Source organism: Cebus imitator, unplaced genomic scaffold (genome assembly GCF_001604975.1).
Source record: "Cebus imitator isolate Cc_AM_T3 unplaced genomic scaffold, Cebus_imitator-1.0 Scaffold329, whole genome shotgun sequence".
NCBI classification, from domain to species: domain Eukaryota; kingdom Metazoa; phylum Chordata; class Mammalia; order Primates; family Cebidae; genus Cebus; species Cebus imitator.
Window position 1 is genome coordinate 2,781,240 of NW_016107644.1, and position 25,251 is coordinate 2,806,490.

The 25,251-nt window shown below is 53.2% G+C and overlaps 1 protein-coding gene across 6 annotated transcripts in view; it reads right to left on the bottom strand.

The window, feature by feature from the left end:
• MLC1 (modulator of VRAC current 1) overlaps positions 1 to 22,940 on the bottom strand; it is a 24,680-nt gene extending 1,740 nt beyond the window's left edge. Inside the window, exons 1-11 of one of the 6 annotated variants that reach the window (XM_017504878.2) lie at positions 22,405 to 22,646; positions 21,592 to 21,827; positions 20,009 to 20,098; positions 17,053 to 17,106; positions 16,666 to 16,767; positions 15,307 to 15,411; positions 14,681 to 14,752; positions 11,446 to 11,562; positions 8,237 to 8,293; positions 6,814 to 6,936; positions 1,540 to 1,704 (exon numbers count right to left, since the gene is read on the bottom strand). In XM_017504878.2, coding sequence (XP_017360367.1) covers positions 1,540 to 1,704; positions 6,814 to 6,936; positions 8,237 to 8,293; positions 11,446 to 11,562; positions 14,681 to 14,752; positions 15,307 to 15,411; positions 16,666 to 16,767; positions 17,053 to 17,106; positions 20,009 to 20,098; positions 21,592 to 21,768 — 1,062 coding nt within the window. In that variant the 5' untranslated portion in view covers positions 21,769 to 21,827; positions 22,405 to 22,646. The other 5 variants (XM_017504879.2, XM_017504875.2, XM_017504874.2 and 2 more) reach the window with 5 other exon arrangements.
• Between the last annotated feature and the right edge of the window lie 2,311 nt (positions 22,941 to 25,251).

The window sequence follows — 25,251 nt, forward strand, 5'->3', positions numbered from 1 at the left end:
ACTCAACCTGAGCCCCTGCCGCCCACCCTGATCCCCTGCTGCCTACCCTGAGCCCCAGACACTCACCCTGAGCCCCTGCCCTGAGCCACAGATACCCACCCTGAGCCCCGGCCGCCCACCTGGAGCCCCTGGGACCAGCAGTTCTGGGATCTGGGGGGAGCACCTCATTTGTCCAACTCTGGGCCTTGCTGGTTAGGAAAGAAACCCAGACGAGTCTCATTTCAGGCCCAGGGACTGCCATGCCAGCGAGGAGACTGACCGCAGCCAGGAAAAATGACAGCAAAGCAGCTGCACCAAGGAGGTAGGTGAAGGGAACAGCAGTGTGGAGGGTGGGGGCGAAGGGTCGGCTGAGGAATGAGCCAAGGGCAAGAGGGCGTCCCAGGGCATCCTCTGGGACTTAGCAGGCATTGGAAGCTCTGCACCGAGGCTCTGAGGCTGGTGGTGTGCTGAGCACAGGAGGGCAGGGTGTGTGGGGCAGGAGCAGCGGCCGGTCCACCCAGGGTGGCCTGGAAGTGGGCCAGGATCCAGAGCCCACTGAGTGGCTGTCCGGGTGCTTGGGCAGCAAGCTGGCAGTCCTCGAGGTCACTGCACCTGAGGGTCTGTGGGCAGGTTTGCCCGGGAGAGCACCGCCAGGCCCCGTAGCTCAGGGAGAAGACGCTGAGCCTCTGCCTTTCAGGTGTGGGGGCATCAGGACCCGGGGGTAGCGGGACAGTAGGCAGGGTCCAGGGGAACAGCGTTCAGGTGGTGACAGCCAGAAGCTGTTGACACCCCAGCTTTACGGAGCCCCACATGCCAGACTGTGTGGGCACTGCCTTCCCTACAGAACCGGCATCCCCACCAGAGGCCAGGGAAGGAAGCTTCAGTGACCTGTGGGAGTCCCCACAAAGTCCTCTCTGTGTCTCTAAGCAAATCTGAAAGCATTAGGTCCGGGACATTTCCCAGGGATGGGTCTGGGTTTACCTAGGCTTGGCGTTTGTTTGTCTTTCTAAAAGGCATTTTACGGCCCAGCGAGGTGGCTCACACCAGTAATCCCAGCGCTGTGGGAGGTCGAGGTTGGCAGACCACCTGAGGTCAGGAGTTCGAGACCAACCTGACCAACATGGCAAAACCCTCTTTCTACTGAAAACACAAAAATTAGCCAGACAGGGCGGCACACGCCTGTAATCCCAGCTACTTGGGAGGCTGAGGCAGGAGAATCACTTGAACTTGGAGGCAGAGGTTGCAGTGAGCCAAAATCGTGCCACCGCACAGAGCGAGACTCCGTCTCAAAGAAAAAAAACAGACATTTCTTCAGGGTTTTTCTGGGCTGTTTTTAAAAATACAAAGTGGCATGATGAGTCTTCGAAGGTCATGCTGTGTGGCCCTCACCAGGATAGGTACCCCGCCACAGGCCACGCACCTCCCCGGCAGGTGCTCCTGTCCACTCACCTCCCCAGAGCCCCCCAACCCTGCAGGCCACTCACCTCTCCGGCTGGGCGCTCCTGTGGGTCACTCTGCAACCCCACCCCCCGCCGTGCACCCCCACCACAGGCCACTCACCTCCCCAGCCATGTGTTCCTGTGGGCAGGTCGGGGTGTCCCAGGACGCGCCCTGCAGCCTTGTGCTGACCTTGAAGAGCACACACTGGATGGCGGTGCCCGTGTTGAGTCCGGCCTGCAGCAGAAGCACCAGCAGCAGCAGCAGCAGGAGCACGTCATAGGAAGGCTGCAGGCAGGAGGAGGCATGAGCAGGCGGCCCGGCCACCCTCCGGCCCAGGAGACGAGGCCTTCACACAGAGCCGAGCCAGAATCGGAGCCCAAAGTGACCTTCACACAGAGCCGAGCCAGAATCGGAGCCCCGTAACTCAAACCATTGTTATTTCAACAACCTGATAATAATCATTCTAGCCCAATTAATGAGATTGATTCTGCTTTACATTCCATTGGCTTGGGTTCGACAGACAGGAATGCAAATGACCTGTGGACAGTTCTGGCTGCTGGTGGTCAAGTCACTCCACCCCTCCTGCCCCAACACTGCAAGGCTCAGTCCCAGAGCCAGCAAGACTGTCTTCAGGAGGCAAAGCGCTGTGGCTTCCCGTTCCAGGTCAGCAGGACCCTGGGCAGAGGAGAGAGGGGGCAGCGGTCCCGGGGGGATGGGGACACAGGCCCCAACAGCTTTACCCCTGAGCCCCAGCTGCTGGGAAGGAAGGGGCAGGAGGCAGCCAGGCGAGCTCAGCAGGGAAGAGGATGGAGGGGTCAGAGAGCGACCACAGAGCACCCAAAACCCTCTGTGACCCATGGACAGCTTTCCTGTGTTGGCCCAGGAAGAACAAATGCTAACACACAAAAGAGCCAAACATCTATCTGGAATCACTGCTAGGAAAAATAAGACAAACAGAATGAACAGCTCTTCTCAAGTTAATATAAAACTGTTTTTGGGGGATGGAATTTTGCTCTTGTTGCCCAGGCTGGAGTGCAGTGGCATGATCTCTGCTCATTGCAAGCTCCACCTCCCGGGTTCAAGCGATTCTCCTGCCTCAGCCTCCCCAGTAGCTGGAATTACAGGCATGCACCACCACGGCCAGCTAATTTTTGCATTTTTAGTGGAGATGGAGTTTCGCCATGTTGGCCAGGCTGGTCTCGAACTCCTGACCTGAGGTGAGCCACCTGCTTCGGCCTCTCAAAGTGCTGGGATTACAGGCATGACCCACTGCTCCTGGCCTGGATTTTAAGTCATTATTAGAAAGTCTGGTACTTGTGTTTCCAACCGGAGTTTACCCTGGAGGATGGCAGAGGCATGGGCCCCATGTGGCCTTTGCTCTTTAGTTCTTGAGACATCATCTGTTGCAAAGACCATGCTTTCCTCAGTCTTAAAAAAAAAAAGTCCAGAGCCATTAAGGAAAATACCAATTTAACTATATTTAAAAAAAACTTTCACATAACAAAAATCACAACAAGCAGAATGAGAAACAGCTGCCAGGCTGAGACCACCGTCTGTGTCCTCGATCACAGATGGAGCTGGTCTCCCAGGCACCAGGGTTAGCGGAAAATGGGCAGAAGACATGAGCAGAGTCCACTGAGAAAGCAATGCAGATGAGGCCCTCGTCATCACCCACATGGAGACAGATGTGCTCCCACCTCTGTCACCAAACCCTCATGCCATTGGCAGGAGGGAAGGTGGAAGGCCTCCATTGAGGAGTTCATTGGGATTTAACAGCCTTATAGCCGCACCTACCCTCTGCCCGGCAGGCTCTCTCCCAGCCGGATATCCTAAAGATTCACTGCACAGATTCAAAAGGAAGCTGCCTGCAGGTTGTTCACAGAGGAGCCATTTAAGTAGCAGACGGTGGGAAATAACTCAGTTTCCATCACTAGGGCCTGGCTGGGTGACTGGGCTACCTATGTGCAAGAGCGATGAAGGAATTCGGAAGAGCTCTGATCTCCTTGGGTATCAAGGAAATGCCAGGATAAATTATTAAGTTTAGAAAAACAAGCAAGGGGCTGGCCACAGTGACAGGAGCCTCTCATCCCTGAACTTTGGGAGACCAAGGTGGGCAGATCACTTGAGCCCAGGAATTTAACACCAGCCTGGGCGACAGAGGGAGACACTGTCTCTGAAAAATACAATAAGTAAATAAGTAATTACAAAGCAAGGTACATGGTTGGGCACAGTGACTCACACCTGTAATCCCAGCACTCTGGGAGGCTGAGGAAGGCGGATCACTTCAAGTCAGGAGTTCGAGACCGGCCTGGCCAACATAGTGAGGCCCTGTCTCTACTAAAAATACAAAAATTAGCCGGGCGTGGTGGCGCACACCTGTAATCCAAGCTGCTCCGGAGGCTGAGGCAGGAGAATTAATTGAACCCAGGAGGCAGAGGCTGCAGTGAGCCAAGATTATGCCACTGCACTCCAGCCTGGGTGACAGAGTGGGACTGTCTTTTAAAAAAAAAAAAAGTGAGGTACAGCATAGTGATTACAGCGTGCAAGCTATTTTGTAAGAAAGGAAAGAAAATAATTGTATGGTTGCCTACAAAGGGAGCAGGTCGGTCAGGGGCGAGACCACAGCTTCTCTGGGCACAGCTTTGATATAGTTTCGCTTTTGAACCACATATTTTATATATTCAAAAAATACCATTTTAAAAAGAAAAAAAGCACCAAGCCCTAAAGCAGAATACAACCAGAGACCATTAAACATAACTGAACATCAGATCCACAGGACAACCCCACACAAAAAGGGGCCTACTCAGCCAGCATGTGGCCGCCCCCTCCGAGCAGAACACACGCTGAAGGTGAAAGGGAGGCCTCGGGCCCACTCAGGAGATGGCCTGGGGTGGTAATCTTGTCTTTCGTAATCGTGAACAGTTACATGCATATTGTAAGATAAAATGAAGTAGCAGATATATTACATGTCACAGGAAACAAAAAATTTAGAGTATGTGTGGCGGGGGAAGCAAACATAAGAGTGTCAAGAAAAAACCCCGGGCCGGGCAGGGGGGCCATGCCTGTAACCCCAGCACTGTGGGAGGCCGAGGCGGGCAGGTCACAAGGTCAGGAGTCCACGACCAGCCTGACCAACATGGTGAAACCCTGTCTCTACTAAAAATACAAAAATTAGGCTGGGCCTGGTGGCTCACGCCTGTAATTCCAGCACTGTGGGAGGCCGAGGTGGGCAGATCACGAGGTCAGGAGTCGGAAACCAGCCTGGCCAACATGGCAACACCCTATCTCTACTAAAAATACAAAAAAATAATTAGCCAAGTGTGGTGGCACATGCCTGTAATCTCAGCTACTCAGGAGGCTGAGGCAAGAGAATCGCTTGAACCCGGGAGGCGGAGGTTTCAGCCAGCAGAGATTGCACCACTGCCCTCCAGCCGGGGAAACAGAGTGAGACTCCATCTCAAAAAAAGAGAAAAAGAAAGAAAAAAGCCTAAATGTTAAATTTGAATTGGAAATAACAAAATAAATGCATGATCCTTGAAAATACATGTATTTCCCAGCTGTGTCCACGAAAGGAACCATGAAGCAGTGGCACCATGGAAGGACGGAAGACATGGAGTCCCAGATCTTGACCCACATGCCTTTCCCAGCCAAAGGGGCCAGAGCCGTTCTGGGGCGAGCACAGGACGTGGCAGGCCTGTGCCATCTTCAGTCAGCCAGGGAACGTAGTGGCCGTAACAGGAAGACGCCACACTGGAAGAGGCTACCTCTACCCATATCTGGGCCAAACTGAGCATCAAGAGTGACAGTTGCAACACTAAAAATCATGAGAACCCCACGAGTCCTCCGGCTGCTCAGAGGAAAGGAGGGCTGCTGTCTGCGGTGAGCCAGCCTGCACGCCAAGGAGGAGTGGGAGATCTCATACAACCTTCTCGTCACCCGCCATGTGAAACAAACAATTCAGGCAAGCCTGCGCCATCCATGCTAGCCCACAGGGCACACAGGTGGTAAAAACAAGGGTCTGTTCAGTGCCGGGGCCTGAGGCCAAGAACCCCTTACACCTGCGGAGGGACCTGAGCTCCCCGGGGCACTCGCAGCTGCTACAGGGCGGGAACAGGGCCACAGGTAGGACCACCTGCCCGACAGTGAGCCTGGACTTCGGAGAGTCAGTGTCACAGGGACAGTGGGCACCATCTGGATGGAAGAGACGGAAGGGACACTGGAGCCAAGGCACAGTATCCACGGCACCCTGACCTGAAACCTCTGCACGGAAGCATCTTCTGAGGATGCGTCACTTTACGGAAACTGAATGTATACTGGATGTGAAGAGATACCCTGAAATCATTTCAGCCCACTTAGGTGTGACAGTGGCATTGTGGATGTGTAGGAGGCTGTTCTTTAGAAATGCTGAAGTTCTTAAGAGTGAAGGCACTTTGGGAGGCCGATGCAGGCGGATCACGAGGTCAGGAGATCGAGACCATCCTGGCTAACATGGTGAAACCCTATCTCTACTAAAATTACAAAAAATTAGCCGGGTGTGGTGAGGTGCACCCGTAGTCCCAGCTACTCAGAAGGCTGAGGCAGGAGAATCACTTGAAATGGCAGGCAGAGGTTGCAGGTGGAGATTGCATTGAGCCAAGATAGCGCCACTGCACTCCAGGCTGGACGACAGAGCAAGCCTCGGTCTCAAAAAAAAAAAAAAAAAGTGAAGCCTCCTCTGTCAAAGACTAACACTTTCAGATACTTCCAGAAATGGACACACAGGCAGTGACTCTATCCATCCCTAAGGCAGTGACTCCATCCATCCATCAGGCAGTGAGTCCATCCATCCATCAATCAGGCAGTGATTCCATCCCCCATCAGGACACACATGTTGACCTGAGAAACTGCTTGAGTACAGGTCTCCTAACGATTTGGGTGGCAATACCACTTATATTGGGGGGAAAAAAAACACCAGGTATCTAAGAAATACATCTAGCTACATACGCCTGAGCCTTCTAAGTCCTGCTGGAGATAAGTTCATACTGGGCCAGCTAGAAGTCATGGGACTTTGAATTCTCCTTAAATTCACCCATGAACTCAATGCAGTTTTGATGCAAATCCAAAAAGTGTGTCTCATAAACTCAAGACAGGTTCTAAAATGAGCTCAGGGAACATAGAGGGTCCCAGGTCCCTGTGAAGCAGGCGGTGGCCTCAGATCCAGGGCAGAATCGAGGCCCCGAGGCCGTGGGGCCAGGCTGGCGGCAGGAACGACATCTCCACTACCGGGGAACAGCAGAGGAGGCCCCGCCTGGAGCTGCCCCTGAAGCTGTCGCTCCCGGAGTCCTTCGCAAAGCCAGCAAGGGCCAGGCCAGGGCACCGCATGTGTAGAGGGCTCTGAAATAAAATACAACTCACTTTTATGGCTGGCGGGTAATCTTTAAACATCTCCACGATTCTCATGACGCTGAACGACAGATATCCAGAGGCTGTGAACAGCAGCGGAGATGTGAGGCTGCTTATGGCAATCAGCACCTCCACCTGGAAAAGGAGCGCACAGGGGGTGTGGCCAGGACTCAGTGGGGCGTGGCCGGAGCCTGGGAACCCAGGACAGGCGGGAGTGGACAGGGCTGGGGGGGCGTGGCCTGAGTGTGGGAGCCCAGGACAGGGGCGTGGCCAGGAGCCTGGGAGCCCAGGACATGAGGCGTGGCCAGGGCTGAGCGGGGCGTGGCCGGGCACTTCCTGGCTTAGTTCCAAGCTGATTCCCTGCGTGGCTCTTTCTGAAGCCTCTGCCTTTTCTTCTTTCTTTTCTCTTTCTTTTATTTGAGACGGAATTTCGCTCTTGTTGTCCAGGCTGGAGTGTAATGGCACAATCTTGGCTTACTGCAACCTCTGCCTCCCGGGTTCAAGCAATTCTCCTGCCTCAGCCTCCCAAGTAGCTGAGATTACAGGCGTGAGCCACTGCATCCGGCCTGCCTTTTCATTCAAAGCAAAATGCCACGAGTTTTAAAATATTTACCATCCAGGCGCAGTGGCTTATGCCTGTAATCCAACCACCTTGGGAGGCCAAGGCAGGTGGATCACCTGAGGTCAGGAGTTCAAGACCAGCCTAGCTAACATGGTGAAACTCCATCTCTACTAAAAATACAAAAACTAGCCAGGCGTGGTGGTGCATGCCTGTAGTCCCAGCTACTTGGGAGGCTGAGGCAAGAGAATCGCTTGAACCTGGGAAGCGGAGGTTGCAATGAGCCAAGATCCCATCACTGCACTCCAGCCTGGGCATCAGAGCAAGACTCTGTCTCAAACAAAACCAAGAAACAAAAAACTTTTACCTACAATTCTCCACTCTTGAAAACGTAGCCCTTCCGCATGGGTCACCTCCTTCACTGCTCTAAGGTCTGTCCTTTTAACACATCCCAAACTTTTCTGTTCGACCCATCAAGTCTCAGAAATAGCCTTTACTCATGCCAAGTGCAGCAGTAACCTTGCAGAGCACTCAGGCCCCACATTTTGGCAGCAGTCATTAACAATGGGCCAGCCTGAGGAGGCACAGATGACACTCAGGCACTGGTCTCCCTCTGTGGCTTAGGCACAGAGACCGCTCCCAGTGTCTACACTGCCTTGCTCACATTGGCCTGTCCCTGGGAACAGTCCCCCCTGGGCTGGAGGTGGCAGCCTATGCCCCTTACAGCCCCTGCCCTCCTCAGCCCGCAGGTCCTGCACAGCTAGGTCACTTCGGTCTCAGGCTGGAGCCTGGTTGCATGGCCCCAAGGGAGGGCTGGGCCAGGCCCTGGCCCCGCTCAGTGGGTCTCTGGCACTCAGGGGTTAGGACTTCACCTACCAGACACTTGCTAGGACACTCTGCTGTCACATGACTGGCAATGGCACTTGGAAAGCACTAAAAGAAAAGAAAAAGGAAAGATTTTGGAGGAAATAGTCCAATAAGTCAAATTCCAAGCATGTGCTCTCCCACAAGTTACCTCTCCATCTAGGCTGCCTGGCTGGTGCAGAGCTCGGGGGGTCGGTCCCCAAGGGCACAGCTGGGGCAGGGATGGGTCCACAGGGAAGCAGGGGTGGCCTCTCAGAGGTTTTGTGTGCTCTTTGTTCCTCAACCATTGGTTTAAAAATTTAAGCCTCTAAAAAAGCTGCAAGAGCAGTGCAGTAGGTGTCTGAGGGCCCCAAAGTCACCAATCCTTGACACTCACATCTGTGCTCTCTCCAGCCCTCCCAGACTGCCTGACACCTGAACACCTGAGTGTGCTGGCTGAACTCAGGGCACACGCCCAAAGCAGCACCACGCCCGAGAGACTGCACATGGGTCTGATACCATCCATGCCCAGATTCTTCCGATTGTCCTCATCATGTTCTTTCACTTTTCATTCTTTTTTTTTTTTTTTTTTTTTTTGAGATGGAGTCTTGCTCATCATCCAGGCTGGTGTGCAGTGGCGCAATCTTGGCTCACTGCAACCTCTACCTCCTAGGTTCAAGCCTCATGGGATTACAGGTGTCTGCCACCACTCCCAGCTAATTTTTGTATTTTTAATAGAAACAGGGTTTCACCTTGTTGGCCAGGCTGGTCTCGAACTCCTGACCTCAGGTGATCCGCCTGCCTCGGCCTTCCAAAGTGCTGGGATTACAGGCTTGAGCCACCATGCCCAGACCTGACCGTGTTCTTTCTATAGCTATTTGTTTGTTTGTTCCTGATCCAGGAATCAGTCAGCCATCACGCTCAGAATCTCCCTGTAGGTCTCTGTTAATCCAGGAGTCCCTTAGCCTATGTCACCTCCATTACCTGGACACTTCTGGGGAGTGCAGCCCATCAGCTGCAGTCAGGCCTCGTGTGGGATAGGATTTCTTCACTATGAGCCCTGGGGAGCCATGGAGGAGACTCTGCAGTCCCCCAGGGTGTGGACTGCTCCTTCCTGGTTCCTCTGTTGAATCAGTACCTCTTCCTTTTTATAAGCAAGAAATGCCCTTTTCCCACTTATTGTGAGGTGCCTGCTTTAGTTCCACACAATGGGCAGAGGGAAGTGCGGAGGGAGGACGGATCCTCTCCATGCTCTTCATCCCCCTGAAGGTGGGGGCTGCATCAGCCAGGAGCTCCAGTGAGAGGCAGAGCAGGACAGAGACGGGCTCCAAGCAGCACCTGATGGGCATGGGGTGGAGAGAGCAGAGTGGCCCCTGGAGCAGGATGGGTCTGCAGGACGGGAGGGGCCGTGTGGTGAGGGCTGACTGCAGGGACAGGGAAGGGCACAGGGCGAGTGCCTTCATTCTCAACTTTTCGGAGGCATTTGGTCTCTGTCCTTCCTCAGCTTCAGGATGTAACCCCTGCGTTTCAGAACCCGGGATTGGGTGTAATTCCTGCATTTCAGAGCCCAGGGTTTGATGTGCACACCGGCAGGCATCATTCTCTCTGTAACAGACCTGCCTGGGTGGGCACTCACGTGAGTTCTCTGTCTCAGTAGCCAGCCCTGGTCCTGCCCCTTCTGGGGATGTGGCTCCATCCCAGCTAGGCCGTGCCTGGGTCTCTTTCCCGCTCTGAGTCCTCTGTGGTTCACTAGGTTGGGCACTGGTGCCCTGGGGACATTGCTCTGAGCCCACTCGCCCCCACAGGGAGCTGAGCCACAGCTGCTGCCAATGAGATGTGTCCACCCCAGCCATACGGCTCCCAGGCAGGTGTGGGCCTTCTCGGCAGCTTCAGGAAGAGCCCCCCTACTGCCTGGGAGGAGCTCGTAGCTGAAGCCGGGTGCTCACCATGCCCACTCATGTATATAAGAGAAAGGGGCAAAATGTGGAAGCCCACTTGGCACAGGACAAACCAGGGGCTGGCCATCAACACCAGTGTGCAGGCCACTACTCAGCAAGTTGCCGAGGACTGTGCAGGGTCTGTGTCTGGAAGCAGGTGGGCGGTGGCTCTGGGGTGTGACACAGGCCGGAGGGGATCTGGGGTATGGAGGGGTTGCTGTAGACTCATTGTTCTGAGGGAACACACCTGTAATCCCAGCACTTTGGGAGACTGAAGCGGGCAGATCGCTTGAGGTCAGGAGTTCAAGACCAGCCTGACCAACGAGGCAAAACACTATCTCTACTAAATATACAAAAAAATTAGCTGGGCATGGTGGTCCATGCCTGTAATCCCAGCTACTTAGGAGTCTGAGGCAGGAGAATTGCTTGAACCTGGGGGGCAGAGGTTATAGTGAGGTGAGATCACGCCACTTCACTCCAGCCTGGGCAACAGAGTGAGATTCCATCTCAAAATAAATAAATAAATACACACAATAAAATAAATAAAACAGTGCCCATGTATTGTACATGCAGCATGTGCCAGGTGACATGTGACACATCTGCTATGGTAACATTTAATATAAAGCAATAATAGAAACATGCTGCATTGCATAAAACACATGCTATAATATAAATGCATTATATATTGGAAAATTATGTAGAATAGGTTGGGCCGGTGGCTCACGCCTATAATCCCAGCACTTTGGGAAGCTGAGGAGGGTGGATCACAAGGTTAAGAGTTCGAGACCAGCCTGGCCAACATGGTTAAACCCCGTCTCTACTAAAAATACAAGAAAAAAAAATTAGCCAGGTGTGGTGGTGTGCGCCTGTAGTCCCAGCTACTCAGGAGGCTGAGGCAGGAGAATTGCATGAAGCCGGGAGGCGGAGGTTGAAGTGAGCTGAGATCACAACACTGCATTCAGGCCTGGGCGACAGAGCAAGACTCCATTTCAAAGAAAAGAAAAGAAAATTAAAACAATAATAAACATTTATGGCCCCTATTCACGTTACAAAAATTAGAATAATAAAAATAATTGGTTTTTCAGGAAAAATAATATAAAATAATCATACAAACTGATATAAAAGCAGTTAATACTTCGACTCCTCTAATCCTTAACTCCCCAGTTCTTCTGGACTGAGGCCGGTGAGGACTCTCCTCGGTGCCTCCTTGTCTGAGTGCACCAAGACTGAGCTCAGGGCCCAGCCACGTGGGATCTGAATGGCATGGCCCAGAGCAGTGGTGGGCCGGCCAGAGGCCGTACTCACCGCCACTAGGATCCAAAAGAACGTCACCGAGAGGTGCGGGCCGGAGACCGAGTCGTCCACATTCAGAGCAATGATCCCCCCGAGGACAGCAGAGATGCCTGCGATCACCTCGACCACCTGGACGGGACGGGCAGCATCGGTTCACTGGGGCCGCCCAGAGGAAGTGGAGATGCCCCCAGATCCCCAGAACGCAGACCCAGACCCTGCAGACACAGACCGCAGGAGCAGGGTGCGGTGGGCTGGCTCTGGATCTAACGGTGGAGGAGCCCACCTGGATGGACCCCCAGCCTCACCTGGCCCAGCCCACTTCTGCCCTCAGCTGCAGGTTTTCACGTCCCATGCTTCCCGGAGTAAAACAGTAGAAGGGGTGTTTACCCCACAGCTGCTTTTGTCTACAGAAACTTAGGGTATTGACCTGACAGTGGTGAGGGCAGAAAAACAAGACCCTCAGACCCCCTTCCCTGTCCCCACAGTGAGACACTGGACCAGGCTCAGGAAAACAGGGCTGGGCAGGGGCAGCTTCCCACAGGACACGCCACCGGTGCCATGTGCCACATTGGAAATCACCACCCCTTTCCGTGGCGACCATCCACCCACCTGGATGTTACCACTCCTCTTCCAGAAATTTCTGCATAATCTGTCCCTTAATTAGCACATACTTACAAGTGCGTATAATAGGAGGCAGTGTCGTCTCTGAGCTGCTGCTCGGGGCGCACTGCCCATAGGGGAGCCCTGCCCGTGGAGGAGCTCTGCCCATGGAGGAGCCCCGCCCGTGGAGGAGCTCTGTCTGTGGAGGAGCCCCGCCCGTGGGGGAGCTCCGCCCGTGGGGGAGCCCCGTCCGTGGGGGAGCCCCGTCCGTGGGGGAGCCCCGCTCATGGGGGAGCCCCACCCTGCCCATGGGGGAGCCCCACCTGTGGGGAACCCCTGCCCTTGGGGAAGCCCTACCTGTGGGGAACCCCTGCCCTTGGGGAAGCCCTGCCCATCAGGGATCCCTGCCCATGTGGGCGCACTGCCCATGGAGGAACCCTGCTCTGCCAGGAGCAGCACCTCTGTTGCCACTGCAATACAAGCTGCCGTCTGTCACCACCAGCTCACCCCTGAATTCTTTCCTGGATGAAGCCAAGAACCCTCCTGGCCTAAGCCCTGGCTGTGGGCTCATCCGCCCTGCACCATCAGGGCTGCAACCAGCACCGCCAGACCCAGGTAGGGCTTGGAAAGAAACAAATGCCCAAAAACCTGCTCCCATGAAAAATAACTGTGAGACTCAGACACAGAGCTGTGACCGGCAGGAAAGCCAGGCATGAGGAGGCTTGGCCAGCAGGTGTGTGGGGGCCAGAGGGGACCTGGGAATGAGGGGGCCCAGCCAGCAGGTGCGTGGGGGCCAGAGGGGACCTGGGCAGTCCCTAAAAATACAGGCCTCACATCCGGAAGGCACAAAACTCCAGATGAACAAATAAAGTTGAATTCCTAGCCAGGCATGGCAGCTCACGCCTGTAATCTCAACACTTTGGGAAGCTGAGGTGGACAGATCAAGAGCTCAGGAGTTTGAGACCAGCCTGGCCAATAAGGTGAAACCCTGCCTCTACTAAACATACAAATAGCCCAGTGTGGTGACACATGCCTGTCATCCCAGCTACTTGGGAGGCTGAGACAGGACAATCACTTGAACTCGGGAGACAGAGGTTGCAGTGAGCCCAGATCATGCCACTGCACTCCAGCCTGGGCAACAGAGTGAGACTCCACCTCAAAAAAATAAATAATGAAGCTGAATTTCCACCTGACATAGACCATGGCCACCAAGCAGAAAACTCTGGAAACAGACCCCACACAAAGGACGGCACCTCGGCCTCTGCAGATGGTGGAGAGATGTGCTGCAGATGTGCCGGGGAGAACTGTCAACCTGGACTTCTCTCCAGGTGAACTGTCACTTAGGAATGCAGAGACCCAGCCCAACTGGAGAAGCCTATTGAAAACCAGCTTCTAAAGAATGAAGCTGAATGGGGCCGGGCGTGGTAGCTCACGCCTGTAATCCTGGGAGGTGGAGGTTGCAGTGAGCTGAGATCACACCACTGCACTCCACCCTGGGTGACAGAGCAAGACTGTATCTCAAAAAAAAAAAAAAAAAAAAAAGAAGCAGCAGCAGAACAGAAATGGACCCCAAGGGAGGATGAGATGCTAAATAAGAGGAGGCAGGGGCGCTGGGAAATGAACACGGAGCAAGTCAAGCGCACAGGGGGCCATCCCATTGTTGGAGGAAGAAATCGAAATGTCACTAAATCTCCCAGGCTAGACAACAAGACCAAGGTGGGAGCAAGTGGGACAGACACCGTGTGACGCGTTTTTCAAGGAGCGTGTTACAAGACGAAGGACAACTGCTGAAGAACACTGAAAAATTTCCCATTCAAAATTCGAGGGAAAAGGAAGGACAGAGCCTCAAGCAATTCAAAAGAAGATGGGGAAGTGGGGGCGGAGGGGAACGCATAGGGAAAACAGAAAGCTAAAGAGGTGGTGAAAATAAATACACAGTTATCAGTAACAACTCTCAAAGGAAATGGGCTACATTCAAAAGGCTAGGGAGAGGGAATGACATAAGATAAAGAACAAAATACAGTTACGGGCTGTTTATGAGAACTGTGCTAAAGTACAAAGCAAGGAAAGTTGAAAGGAAGAAGGAGGAAGAGGCCGGGCCTGGCGGTTCACACCTGTGATCCCAGCACTTTGGAAGGTCTGGGTGGGTGGATCACTTGAGGTCAGGAGTTCAAGACCAGCCTGGCCAACATGGTGAAACCCCATCTGTACTAAAAATACAAAAATTAGCCAGGTGTGGTGGTGGGCACCTGTAATTCCAGCTACTTGAGAGACTGACGCAGGGAATCGCTTGAACCCAGGAGGCGGAGGGGGCAGTGAGCTGAGATCGCACTGCTGCACCCCAGCCCAGCTGATGGAGTGAGACTCCATCTCAAAAAAAAAAAAGAATTCCTCGGGGACAGCAATATGGACACACCTACAGCGATCACAAACTCCCCCTAAATATTGCGGAACATCAGCACCTTTCATGTTAGTTACTAACGATACTAACAAAAGACTAGAGTCTCCGCAGATGAGGCTCATGTGGTTGTGCACGGTCTACGCAGCCAACTCAGCCATCTCGGAATAGAACCGTAACGTTTAATCTGGCCTCAGCCACTCCCAACAAAGTAAGAAAGAAGAGAAAGAAAATGGAAGTTTTTCTTACTGAGTAAGATTTGAGGACCCGAGCGGGAAACGGCACTTCTTCCAAAATGTTGGTGCTGTCAGCCATGGAGACCTAGGAAGACACATAACTGTCACCCGCGGCGCACAGGCATGGGGACTTGGCACTGCTGCTGGCATCCGGCCGCCAGGGGCCATCGGCCAGGTCAGCCTGCGGTGTAGACACAAGACCACCTCGGAGTCACCCGTGGACCTTTGGGCTCTAGGAAACACTCACACATTGTCCTTGCATATGGAAATGCGTTCATAGGTATTTGCACAATCCCCGTTGACAGGTATTTTTAGCAGATGTGGTGTCTCCTGGTGATACCCCTCAGGACAAGCACCTGACCGAGTCAGCTTTAGGGGGACGGGGAGGGGGAGGGGGCAGCATCCGTCCTCACCTCCCTGCATCCAGTGGCCACCAACCCCTCACCCTGCTCCAGACCCCTTCCTGGCCCTGGTCTCTCAGACCCAGAAGAGCAGGGTCTCATGGGACCGCCTCGGAGCAGCTCAGATCAGCCCTCCGAGGGTGATGCTGAGACCACCCCGCAGGTGGGGACGCGACGGGCACACGCTGGGACGATGCCACTGCATCCCCTGCCCTTCAGGGTCAGAAGCTGCACCCACCTTCTTCTGCTTCTTGCAGTACTCCTCGCTGGACCGTGCGGAGATGATCACCGTGGCCGCCATGAGCAGCTCCAGCAGGAGCAGCAGGATGAGGTTGAAGTTGATCTGGGGAGGGGACACGCTTCAGCACCCGGCCGCCTAGCTCATGCGACCTCGCCTCGGCGTGCACAGGACCACCTCACAGGCAGGCTGCGCAGGGCTCTCGGCCACCGCGGGCCCCACGTTTCCTGTCCGGGGCCGGCTGGATGGCACTCTGGGCCACACGCTGTCTCTGTCTCACATGGGTTTTTTGGGTCTTTTGGTTTTTAAAACCACTCTGAGTTCAAAGGCTGTACATAAACAGGCCAGGGCTGGATTTGGCCTTGGGCTCTGGTCTACGGATCCCAAGCTAAACGTTCCTTGTTCCCACAAAAGCCTGCACAGGAGTGTTTATAGCAGCTTCATGCATGATCGTCAAACACTGAAAACAGAGTTTTTTGTAGGGTAATGAAGTCACTGTGGGCCCTGACTCTACTGGTGGTGACGTGAATTTACACGTGTGTTAATAGTCATAGAACCACACATTTTAAAAAGTCAATGTAGCTGTCTGACATTTTTTTTTTTTTTTTGAGACGGAGTTTCGCTCTTGTTGCCCAGGCTGGAGTACAATGCTGTGATACTGACTGACTGCAACCTCTGCCTCCCGGGTTCAAGCAATTCTCCTGCCTCAGCCTCCCAAGTAGCTGGGATTACAGGCATGTACCACCACGACCAGCTAATTTTGTATTTTTAGTAGAGACGAGGTTTCTCCATGTTGGTCAGGCTGGTCTCAAAATCCTGACCTCAGGTGATCTGCCCACTTTGGCCTCCCAAAGTGCTGATATTATAGGTGTGAGCCACTGCGCCCAGCCGAGATTTTTCTCTTTTGGCATCATAATTTAAATGACATTTTCTCTCTTTTTTTATTTTTTGTTTGTTTGTTTGTTTTTGAGACAGCGTCTTGCTCTGTCTTCCAGGCTGGAGTGCATTGGTGCGATCTTGGCTCCCTAAACCTCCTGCATTTTCCCATTTTTATTTAGAGATACATGAAGCAACTGTCTTACAATCTGCATCACAGATTGGATGAAACGTGGTACTATGTTACCGTCAATTTTTAAGGACCATTGCAAAAGACATTGTTTACCAGCAGAATCACAAGGCTCAGTAAAGACGATTCTTTTTTTTAGAAGCATAGATAAAATTCTCAACATTTGTCAGACTCAAGAGCTATGAATAACATTTGCCACCTATTTCCAACTCAACAAGCGATATTTACTGACACCATGGATTGGGGTGTGGAGCTGTGCGTGTCAGGTCAGCAGGAAGCTCACGTGAACTCACGTTTATTGCGGATGGGTTCAGGACTAGTTTGCATCCAAACCAAATTAAACACGTCGTGGTCACAGCAAATGTGGAAACAAACAATATCTGAAAGTTGGGAATCTGGAAAACAAGGCAGGAGGGGTTTTCCTTCTTTGAATAAAGAAAGAAATAAAAGCAACCGAAAACCACACTTCAGGCCATTAACTAAAAATCATAATGGTTGGGCCACAGTGGTGGGGAACCCGGAGTGCTCAGCCCTGTCTCCTCTCCGTGCGGCAAAGGCTGGGCAGGGCAGGAGCTCCACCGTCGGCCGTGCATGCGCGCGCGCACACACACAGGCACACACCTGTCTGTCGGCCCCGCCAGCTTTCTTCCCGGCAGAGGCTGGGCGTGGGCTGGACTCACCACGTTGGCGTTCCTCCTGGAGACAGTGAAGCTCACAATTGCCGAGGGGATACACTGGAAAGAAAGTGGAACCCAGTGAGCCCGCGAAATACCCTCACACTTGCGCTTCCAGAAGGATTCGAGTCATATTCACAAAACCATGTTGCCAGTCCACGCAACACAGTGGGTTGACTTGACTAGAAGGCCCCCAGGTACTTCTTAGATTTAATTTTTCGTTGAGATGGGGTCTCACTCTGTTGCCCAGGCTGCTCTGGAACTTGGGGCTCAAGCAAACCATTCACCTCAACTCCCAGAGCCCCAGGAGCAGTCAAACTCAAGATTACAGGCCTGAGCCACTGCACCCAACCCCCAGGTACTTCCAAATAATTTATTCTGAAAGAAATGTTTATTTTTCTGATGTGCTAAAAGATATTTTTTAATGAAGGCTCTTCTAGCTGGAGAAGATTGGAAGTCCAGAACATAACTCACAAAGGCCCTAAACCTGGTCTTTGCTGAAAATTACCCAAAAAGGAAAAAGTATCGGCCAGGAACGGTGGCTCACACCTCTAGTCACAACTACTCAGGAGGCTGGGCCGGAAGGGTCTCTTGAGCCCAAGAGTTTGACGCTGCAGTGAGCTGTGATTACACCCTGCACTCCAGCCTCAGGGGTAGAGCAAGAACTTTTCTCAAAAAAAAGGAAGAAAGAGGACGCCGGTCTGAGGTGGATGGATCACGAGGTCAGGAGTCCAAGACCAGCCTGGCTAACACAGTGAAGCTGGGTGTGATGGCATGTGCCTGTAATCCCAGCTACTCGGGAGGCTGAAGCAGGAGAATCGCATGAACCTGGGAGGTGGAGGTTGCAGTGAGCTGAGACTGCACCATTGCACTCCAACCTGGTTGACAGAGCGAGACTGTCTCGAAAGAAGGAAGGAAAAAAAGAAAGAAGAAAGAAAGAAAGAAAGAGAGAGAGAGAGAAAGAAAGAAAGAGGAAGGAAGGAAGGAAGGAAGGAAGGAAGGAAGGAAGGAAGGAAGGAAGGAAGGAAGGAAGGAAGGAAAAAAGGAAAGAAGGAAAGAAAGAGAGAAAGAAAGTCAGTCCAGGCTTTTGTCAGCCCAGGCTGCACGGGGCCGGGGGTCCCTGCAGAGAGGACTGGCCTGCAGCCTGGCTCTGTGCACACTCACGTAGAAAGAAAGAAAGAAAAAGAGAGAAAGAAAAAGAGAGAAAGAGAGAGAGAGGGAGGAAAGAAAGGAAAGAAAGAAGGAAAGAAAAAAGGAAAGAACAATGAAAGAAAGAAAGAAAGAAAGGAAGGGAAAAAGAGAAATAGAGAGAGAGGGAGGGAGGGAAGGAAGGAAGGAAGGAAGGAAGGAAGGAAGGAAGGAAGGGAGGAGAAAGAAAACAAAAGAAAAGAAAGAAAAGAAAAAAGAAAGAAAGGAAAGAAAGAGAAAGAGAAAGAAAGAAAGGGGTGAAGGAAGGAGAAAGAGTCTACATGTGAAGGAAGCAGAAAGGAGTCCCAGAGCCCCTCAGCCTTCTTGTCCCCACAGAGCCACACCAAGGCTAGGAGTCCAGGGCCAGGGAGGGAGGTGGGGAAGTCGGGGCAGGGAGGTGGGGATGTCAGGCCCGCCCAGCCCTGTGGGCCTTGCTCCCGAAGCCATGGGACCCTGGACCTTGAGGCAGGGACGTAGGCAGGGGTGTCTGAGGGGCTGAGCACAGGACTGCTGGGTGAGGCGGCAGGAGAAGCCCCGTCGGGGCCTGAGTGAGGGACAGAGCTGGGGCCAGGACAGCCAGGCTCAGCTCCGCACCCACTCCGGTGCCACAAGGGCCCACGGTGGAGAAGAAAGGCCAAGGGCAGGGCCAGAGCTGGGCAGGGGCGGGCACTTGTGCTTGTCTGGCCGCCGCTGAGGCTGAAGGGGCACAGCCCACTGGGACAAGGGCCGCGGAGAAGCTTCCAGAGGGGGCAGCAGAGTGGGATGGGTCACCTGCTCCAAAGAGCTTTGTTCTAAGAGAGCAGAGACCCAGGACAGCAGGGTGCGGGGCGTCCACTTTGTTTTTAAGACATTTGGGGGGCACTGCTGGGGACAGTCACCAACAGGGGCCTTACAGGAAGGGCAGGGGCCAGAGACCCAGCAGGGGTTGGGAAGTGAGAGGAGGGGTAGTGCTCCTGGCCGGCTGAAGCGGAGAGGACACAGGGTCAGTGGCTTGTGGGCCAGAGCCCAGGGGTCCGCCAGCACTGTGCTGTAGCCGTTGGGACGCCAGGGAGGCCATGGCCACAGGGCTTACAGAGGATCAGGGGTCAACAGCTGTCTCTCCTCCACTGCTCAGAGGATCAGTGGGTACCCCCACCAGCCTTGGCAGTGGGTAAGGTTCCAGAAACACAGCACGAAGCTTTGGGAGGGTGTGGGGCACAGGTCTCAGTCCCCTGAGGGCAGATGCTGCCCGCTCTGGTAGGACACAGCGGTAGCCTCTGAATCAACATGTAATTCCCCGCACAGGCATCTGCAGATCAAGGTTCAGACCTGCTCCATCAGTCATCCTCAAAGGTGATGAATCCTACATGAAACTAAAGGCATATGAAGATTTTTTTGTTTGTCTTTTTTTTTTTCGAGATGGAGCTTCACTCTTGTTGCCCAGGCTTCTCAGTTCACCGCAACCTCTGCCTCCCAGAAGCCATTCTCCTGCCTCAGCCTCCTGAGTAGCTGGGATTACCGGCACCCACCACCACGCCCGGCTAATTTTTGTATTTTTATTAGAGACTGGGTTTCTCCATGTTGGTCAGGCCAATCTTGAACCGCTGACCTCAAGTGATCCGCCCCCCTTGGCCTCTCAGAGTGCTGGGATTGCAGGTGTGAGCCACCGTGCCGGGCGCATATGAAGAGATTTTAATGAGAAACAGGTGACAGAAACCCACACATCTCAAAGCAAGGAAACGAGCACGTGCTGGCAAGCTCAGGCACCCGCAGAGGCCCAGAGGAAGCTGCTTACAGAGCCTGCAGCGCAGCGCAAGTAATCCATCTCGGCAGGGAACACATTCCCCAGGTACAGCGAAAACCCCGAGGTCACGAGGAGGCAGCTCTGCAACACAGCAACAGGAGCCAGGTTACACCCGCCCATCCGGGCCGGACACGGACCCTTCACCTTCGGTTTCACTATCTGTGTGCGTTGGTGACTCACCCGCACCCCACAGCACCAACCGCACCTGCACCCGGGCCCTGTCCAACCTGGACTCCTCCCTGTAGGGCAGGTGCAGTCACACCGCAGCCCAGGCAATGGACCAGCCTCCCCTGGCCATGTCGGAGCATGGACCCTCACGCTGTGATTTGGAGGAGAGAAGGCGGGGGTATGCCAATATTTAGAGCAAGGGACAGCACCTCTTCCCCCAAAATGCCCCCCCAACATGTTGTGTGTGCAGAGTCTTCCAGATCCCACCCCCAGGTCCAGATATGAGACTGGGAAACAACTGCCCATCCCCCTCCCTCTGCAGAACCTAATTTCCAGATCTGGAAAATGATCCCTCCAGTCAGGGACTCCAGGTCCAGGGGGTCCCAAGCAAGGAAGGCCCTGCAGGAGGCAGGGATGGGGACTCTCTTTGACATGCACAGCACTGTAGGGTTAGACTGAGGGGGAGTCAGTGTCAAAGGTCACTGGGACCTGGGGTCCTGGCAGAGGAAGTGCCACCTGGGGCAGAGGGGCCCCGGCTGGGGCAGGGGAAGGGCTGCTACCCAGTCTAGGGCACTGGGCTGAAGCGGGCAGAGCCGGAGATGGCCGCCAGCACTCAGGAGCTGCCTCTGTCCCCAGCTCCAAGGGACACGCCTGTGTTGGCGGGCATGCTCAGGGCGTGAGAGGTGGGCAGGACCACTGTGGGTGCTACAGGGGCAACCAGCTCAGCCTGGGGCGCAGGGAGGGGAGAGATCGAGGCCTCATTCTCAGCCCAGGCTGCACAGAGCCTGGGGTCCCTGCAGAGAAGCCTGTCCCGTGGCCTGGCTCTGTGCACACTCAGGCCAAAGCGGCTCCTCCAATCATCTCTGTGCCCACGGCTGTGTGGGTAACAACCAGGACCCCAGGGAACTCCCTCAGACATCTGGCACTCCCCATCTGCCCCAGGCCTGCTCCCTCATCCACCACCTCCCTCCCAGCCGCCCTCCCCCCACCCCACCCCGCCGCCCAGGAGGAGGTCCCCCAGGCTCTCTTGGTTGGTCCTGACCTGAGAACCTGAGGTGCCTCCTCCCACCTTTGCAGGTGACCCCTCAGAGGACCCTTGGCCCCCAGACTGAGGGTCACGGAAGCTCCCTGGGCCCATGCGTGGCCCCGGGACTGTCCATGGCCTAGTGGGACTCAGCTGCAGCCTGGAGCATCTTGGGGCTGGCACAGCAGACACCCATAAATTAATGAAAATCACTCTGAAAACACAAGCAAAACAAGCTCATCAGCATCCAAGAGTTGTGCAGCAGCAGGGTGAGCCTGAGAGCTGCTCCTTCTGTCCATCTGGGGCTCCAGGGTGCTGCGGTCCATCACCAGAGGGACCAGGGGCTCATGGCCCTCCAAGGTCTTGGCATGGAGCTACTCACCCCCATCAACACGGAGAAGACCCACATCTTGTGGCTGAAGCAGGGGGGCAGTCTCTTCGACAGCTGCAGGTCGTTTGGCTTCGCATCCGGGGCGTAGCTGGTGGGGTCTTGCCGTCCCCGCTCCAGCGTGGGCATCCGGTCATAGGCCAGCTCCTCTCTGAATGGCTCCTGGGTCATGGCACTCAGGGACACCACCGCTGTGCTGAGTGTACAGCCACCTGTCACCAGTTCTTTATCTGGAATAAAATTATCACTGGTTTTGGCCACTCTGAAAAAGCTTCAATAAGTTGTTTCCAATAAATATTTTTTAACAAAAGAAATATTGTTCATACTGAAGTGCTATAAACTTGAAAAAGAAAATGAGCACTTGAAGCCAGGTGCGGTGGCTCACGCCTGTAATCCCAGCAGTTTGGGAGGCTGAGGCAGGCAGATCACCTGAGGTCAGGAGTTCGAGACCAGCCTGACCAATGTGGTGAAACCCTGTCTTAAAAAAATAAATAAATAAATAAATAAATAAATAAATAAAATATATATATATATGAACTTAAAAAAAAAAAGAAAATGAGCACTTGACTCTAAAACTGAAAAATATCAAACCTGAATGGTCTGGGTTCAGGACAAGATTCTAGGCTTTAAAAGCTTCATCGATCCATCTGGGTGCTCCAAGTACAATACCTGACAACTTCCATCGGCAGCTTTGTCCATGAACCCCTGACTCCGAGGACTCAAGCACATTAAACTGCTCCAATTGGTAGCTAAACAAGAGATTGCAAAATATGCCTCTACTCAACGGCTTAATGTCTGAGCACTTACCTCCCCCTCCACGGCTGCTGGGAGCACTGGTCTCTGGGCGAGGGACTACCAGCAAGAACTATTCACAGATGAAACAAAGGCTCAGCAAACTTGCACTGAAGGCAGGGGAAGGAGAGCTGCCTCCTGAATATCAATGAGGGGAGGAATCGGGTGGATCCCAGACGAGTTTCGCCTTGGTTGTATAAACCACTGCCTCGGAGCTGTCAGAACCTAACTAGGAAAGGAAGGGCCTGCCTGTACCACCCGCCACAGCCCTCGGGATCTCAGAAGAAAGAAGTGTTCCAAAGAATAGAATCCCACTGAGTACCCATTCCAAGCAGGCCCTATGTCTCAAAAGTAACTACTTTCTCAAAGGTCTTAGACAGCTTTTCAAGCAGGCTTTTTCTATCACCTTCACAAGGTCACAGAAGCATCCGCATACTCGGCAGGGCTGTGTGGCCCTTGGGCCACTCCGGATTCGGCCCTGCTGTTTGTGTGGGCAGCTCAGATGGCTGGTAGGCCTGGTCCCGCTGCCCCCTTTATCTCTGCTCACCAAGCAGAGAAAAAACACAGCAATGTGTGTCGCCCAGAGACACTGGCAGCCTGACAGTTAACAGCGACAGATTCTTTGTGCACATTGTAAAAAGGCTCAAACCAAAGTTTCTGAAAAACCAGCTCCTTAAAGCATGAACCCACATTAAAACTTGAGGAAAGTCCTCAGGTTTCAGACCACGGGATGTTCTGTTGTCTTAGTTTCAATCAAGCAAGAAGGATGAGAAATAATTTTCACAAACTATAATCTATGAAGTCAAGAACGATTTTGAATGGATTGAGAAACCTCCCAAACTTCTTTACTATCTTTTAAAGTGATAAATGGGATTAGCGGGAATTGGTCCAATTGGATTGAACCCTCCTGTGTTTCGTTTGAAAAAAATGTTAATCGGATTTCAACATTTTTTCTTTCAAAAGTTGTTCTCCAATAAGAAATACAAACAAACTGCCCGGAACCAGAGGTTGCAGAGCAAACCCCTCAGCTTCGCAGACCATGAGTCGTCACTTGAGAAATGCTCCCACGTTTCTGCTGCCAACACTAGTTTCCAGAAGAGGCCCTGTTATTTCATACACTCTTCCAACAAATTCTTGCTCCTAAAATGCCCTTCCTCCCTCTGCCTGCTGATGTCCCATCATCCTTAAACATTCAACAGACATTTCCGGGGTGGACAGAGAAGTGGACATCCTTCCTACAGGCTGTTTACATTCAATGGGGCACAGGAGTGCACAGGATAAACAAATCAGTGTGTTATACGGCGACATGGTTTGCCTGCGTCCCCACCCAAATCTCATCTTGAATTGTAATTCCCGCAATCTCCACATGTGGTGGGAGGGACCTGGTAGAAGGTAATTGAATCATAGGGGTGGTTACCCCCACGCTGCCGTTTTCCTGATAGTTAGTGAGTTCTCACGAGATCTGATGGTCTTATAAGGGGCTTTTCCCCCTTTTGCTTGGAACTTCTCCTTCCTGCCATCTTGTGAAGAAGGACACGTTTGCTTCCCCTTCCATCATGACTGTAAGTTTCCTGAGGCCTCCTCAGCCCTGTGGAACTGTGAGTCAATTAAACCTCTTTCCTTCATAAACACTTGACTCTAAAATTACCCAGTCTTGGGTATGTCCTTATAGCAGAATGAGAACAGACTAATACATACAGTGACACATGACTTTCTCTATGAGGGAAGAGAAGTTAGGGGAGAGAAATGAGGGGCTGTTGTTTGCAGGGGCCAGGGCAGGCCTCAGTGAGAAGGAGGCGTGGGGGGGGAGGCTGACAGAGCTGGAGCAAAGGATGCAGGTGAGGGAGGGCGGGCGAGGGCCACGCAAGGGGGGTGCAGGTGGGACAGCAGGGTGCCGGCATCTGTGGGTCTGGAGACGAATCTGCTTTGACTCTGAGATGGACCTGATAGAGGGGTCTGGGCAGAGCTATGTCCAGTCACTGGGTGGAGAACAGGCTGGGGAGTGGGAGGAGCAGGCGCTCCCTGACGTCAAGGTGGCAGTGGGAGGCGGTGAGGGGGTACTGGTTTCTGAACAGGGTTTGAAAAGCGGACACAATCTGCTGTCAGAGCGACGTTCTGTCTGAGCTGAGTTCTGTCTGAGCAGTGAGAACAGAGATGAGAAGACCAGGGTGGAGCACGTGTGGAGAAAGGATCTGGAGTTCGTTTCTGGACATGATGAGGCTGAGATGTCTGGAGCAACTGCTGGAACGGCTGAGTCCAGAATCCTGGGGAGCGGCTCAAGCTGGGGAGCTGAGGGGCAGCCCTGCAGGTGCATCGCCTCCTGCAAGCTGCCCTGGCAGGAAGCCCATGAGCCACAAGCCCTATGCAGCTCGTTCTCATTTCCATGGTCGTCTTCTCCCACCAACCAGTAAGTCTTTGGGACCCTGCTGCTCCCATGTGTGTTCCAGCACCCAGCCCAAGATGCAGGCTTAGCAGTGATTTGAAACGTTAGGGAGTGCACCACACTCTCCCCTCTCGCAGGAAGGAGCTATAGTTACACTCTGCATCCATGGACAGGCGAGACCCAGGCTGTCACCAAACTGACAGATCTGACCTAGTAAAATAAAGATATGTCAATCAACAATAAATCGGACCCTCCCCCCAACCAGCAACAGCAGAATACACATTGTTTTCAACGCCACATGGGACATTTATGAAAGGAGACCCCATGAAAGGGGAAAGCCTCAATCAGTATTAGACACTGAAGTCATCTAGGCATTACTCTCTGACCATGACCAAACTAAATTAGAAATCAATAACAGTAAATTATCTAGAAAATCCTCAAATATTTAGCAATAAATAATATACCTCTACAAAAAAAAA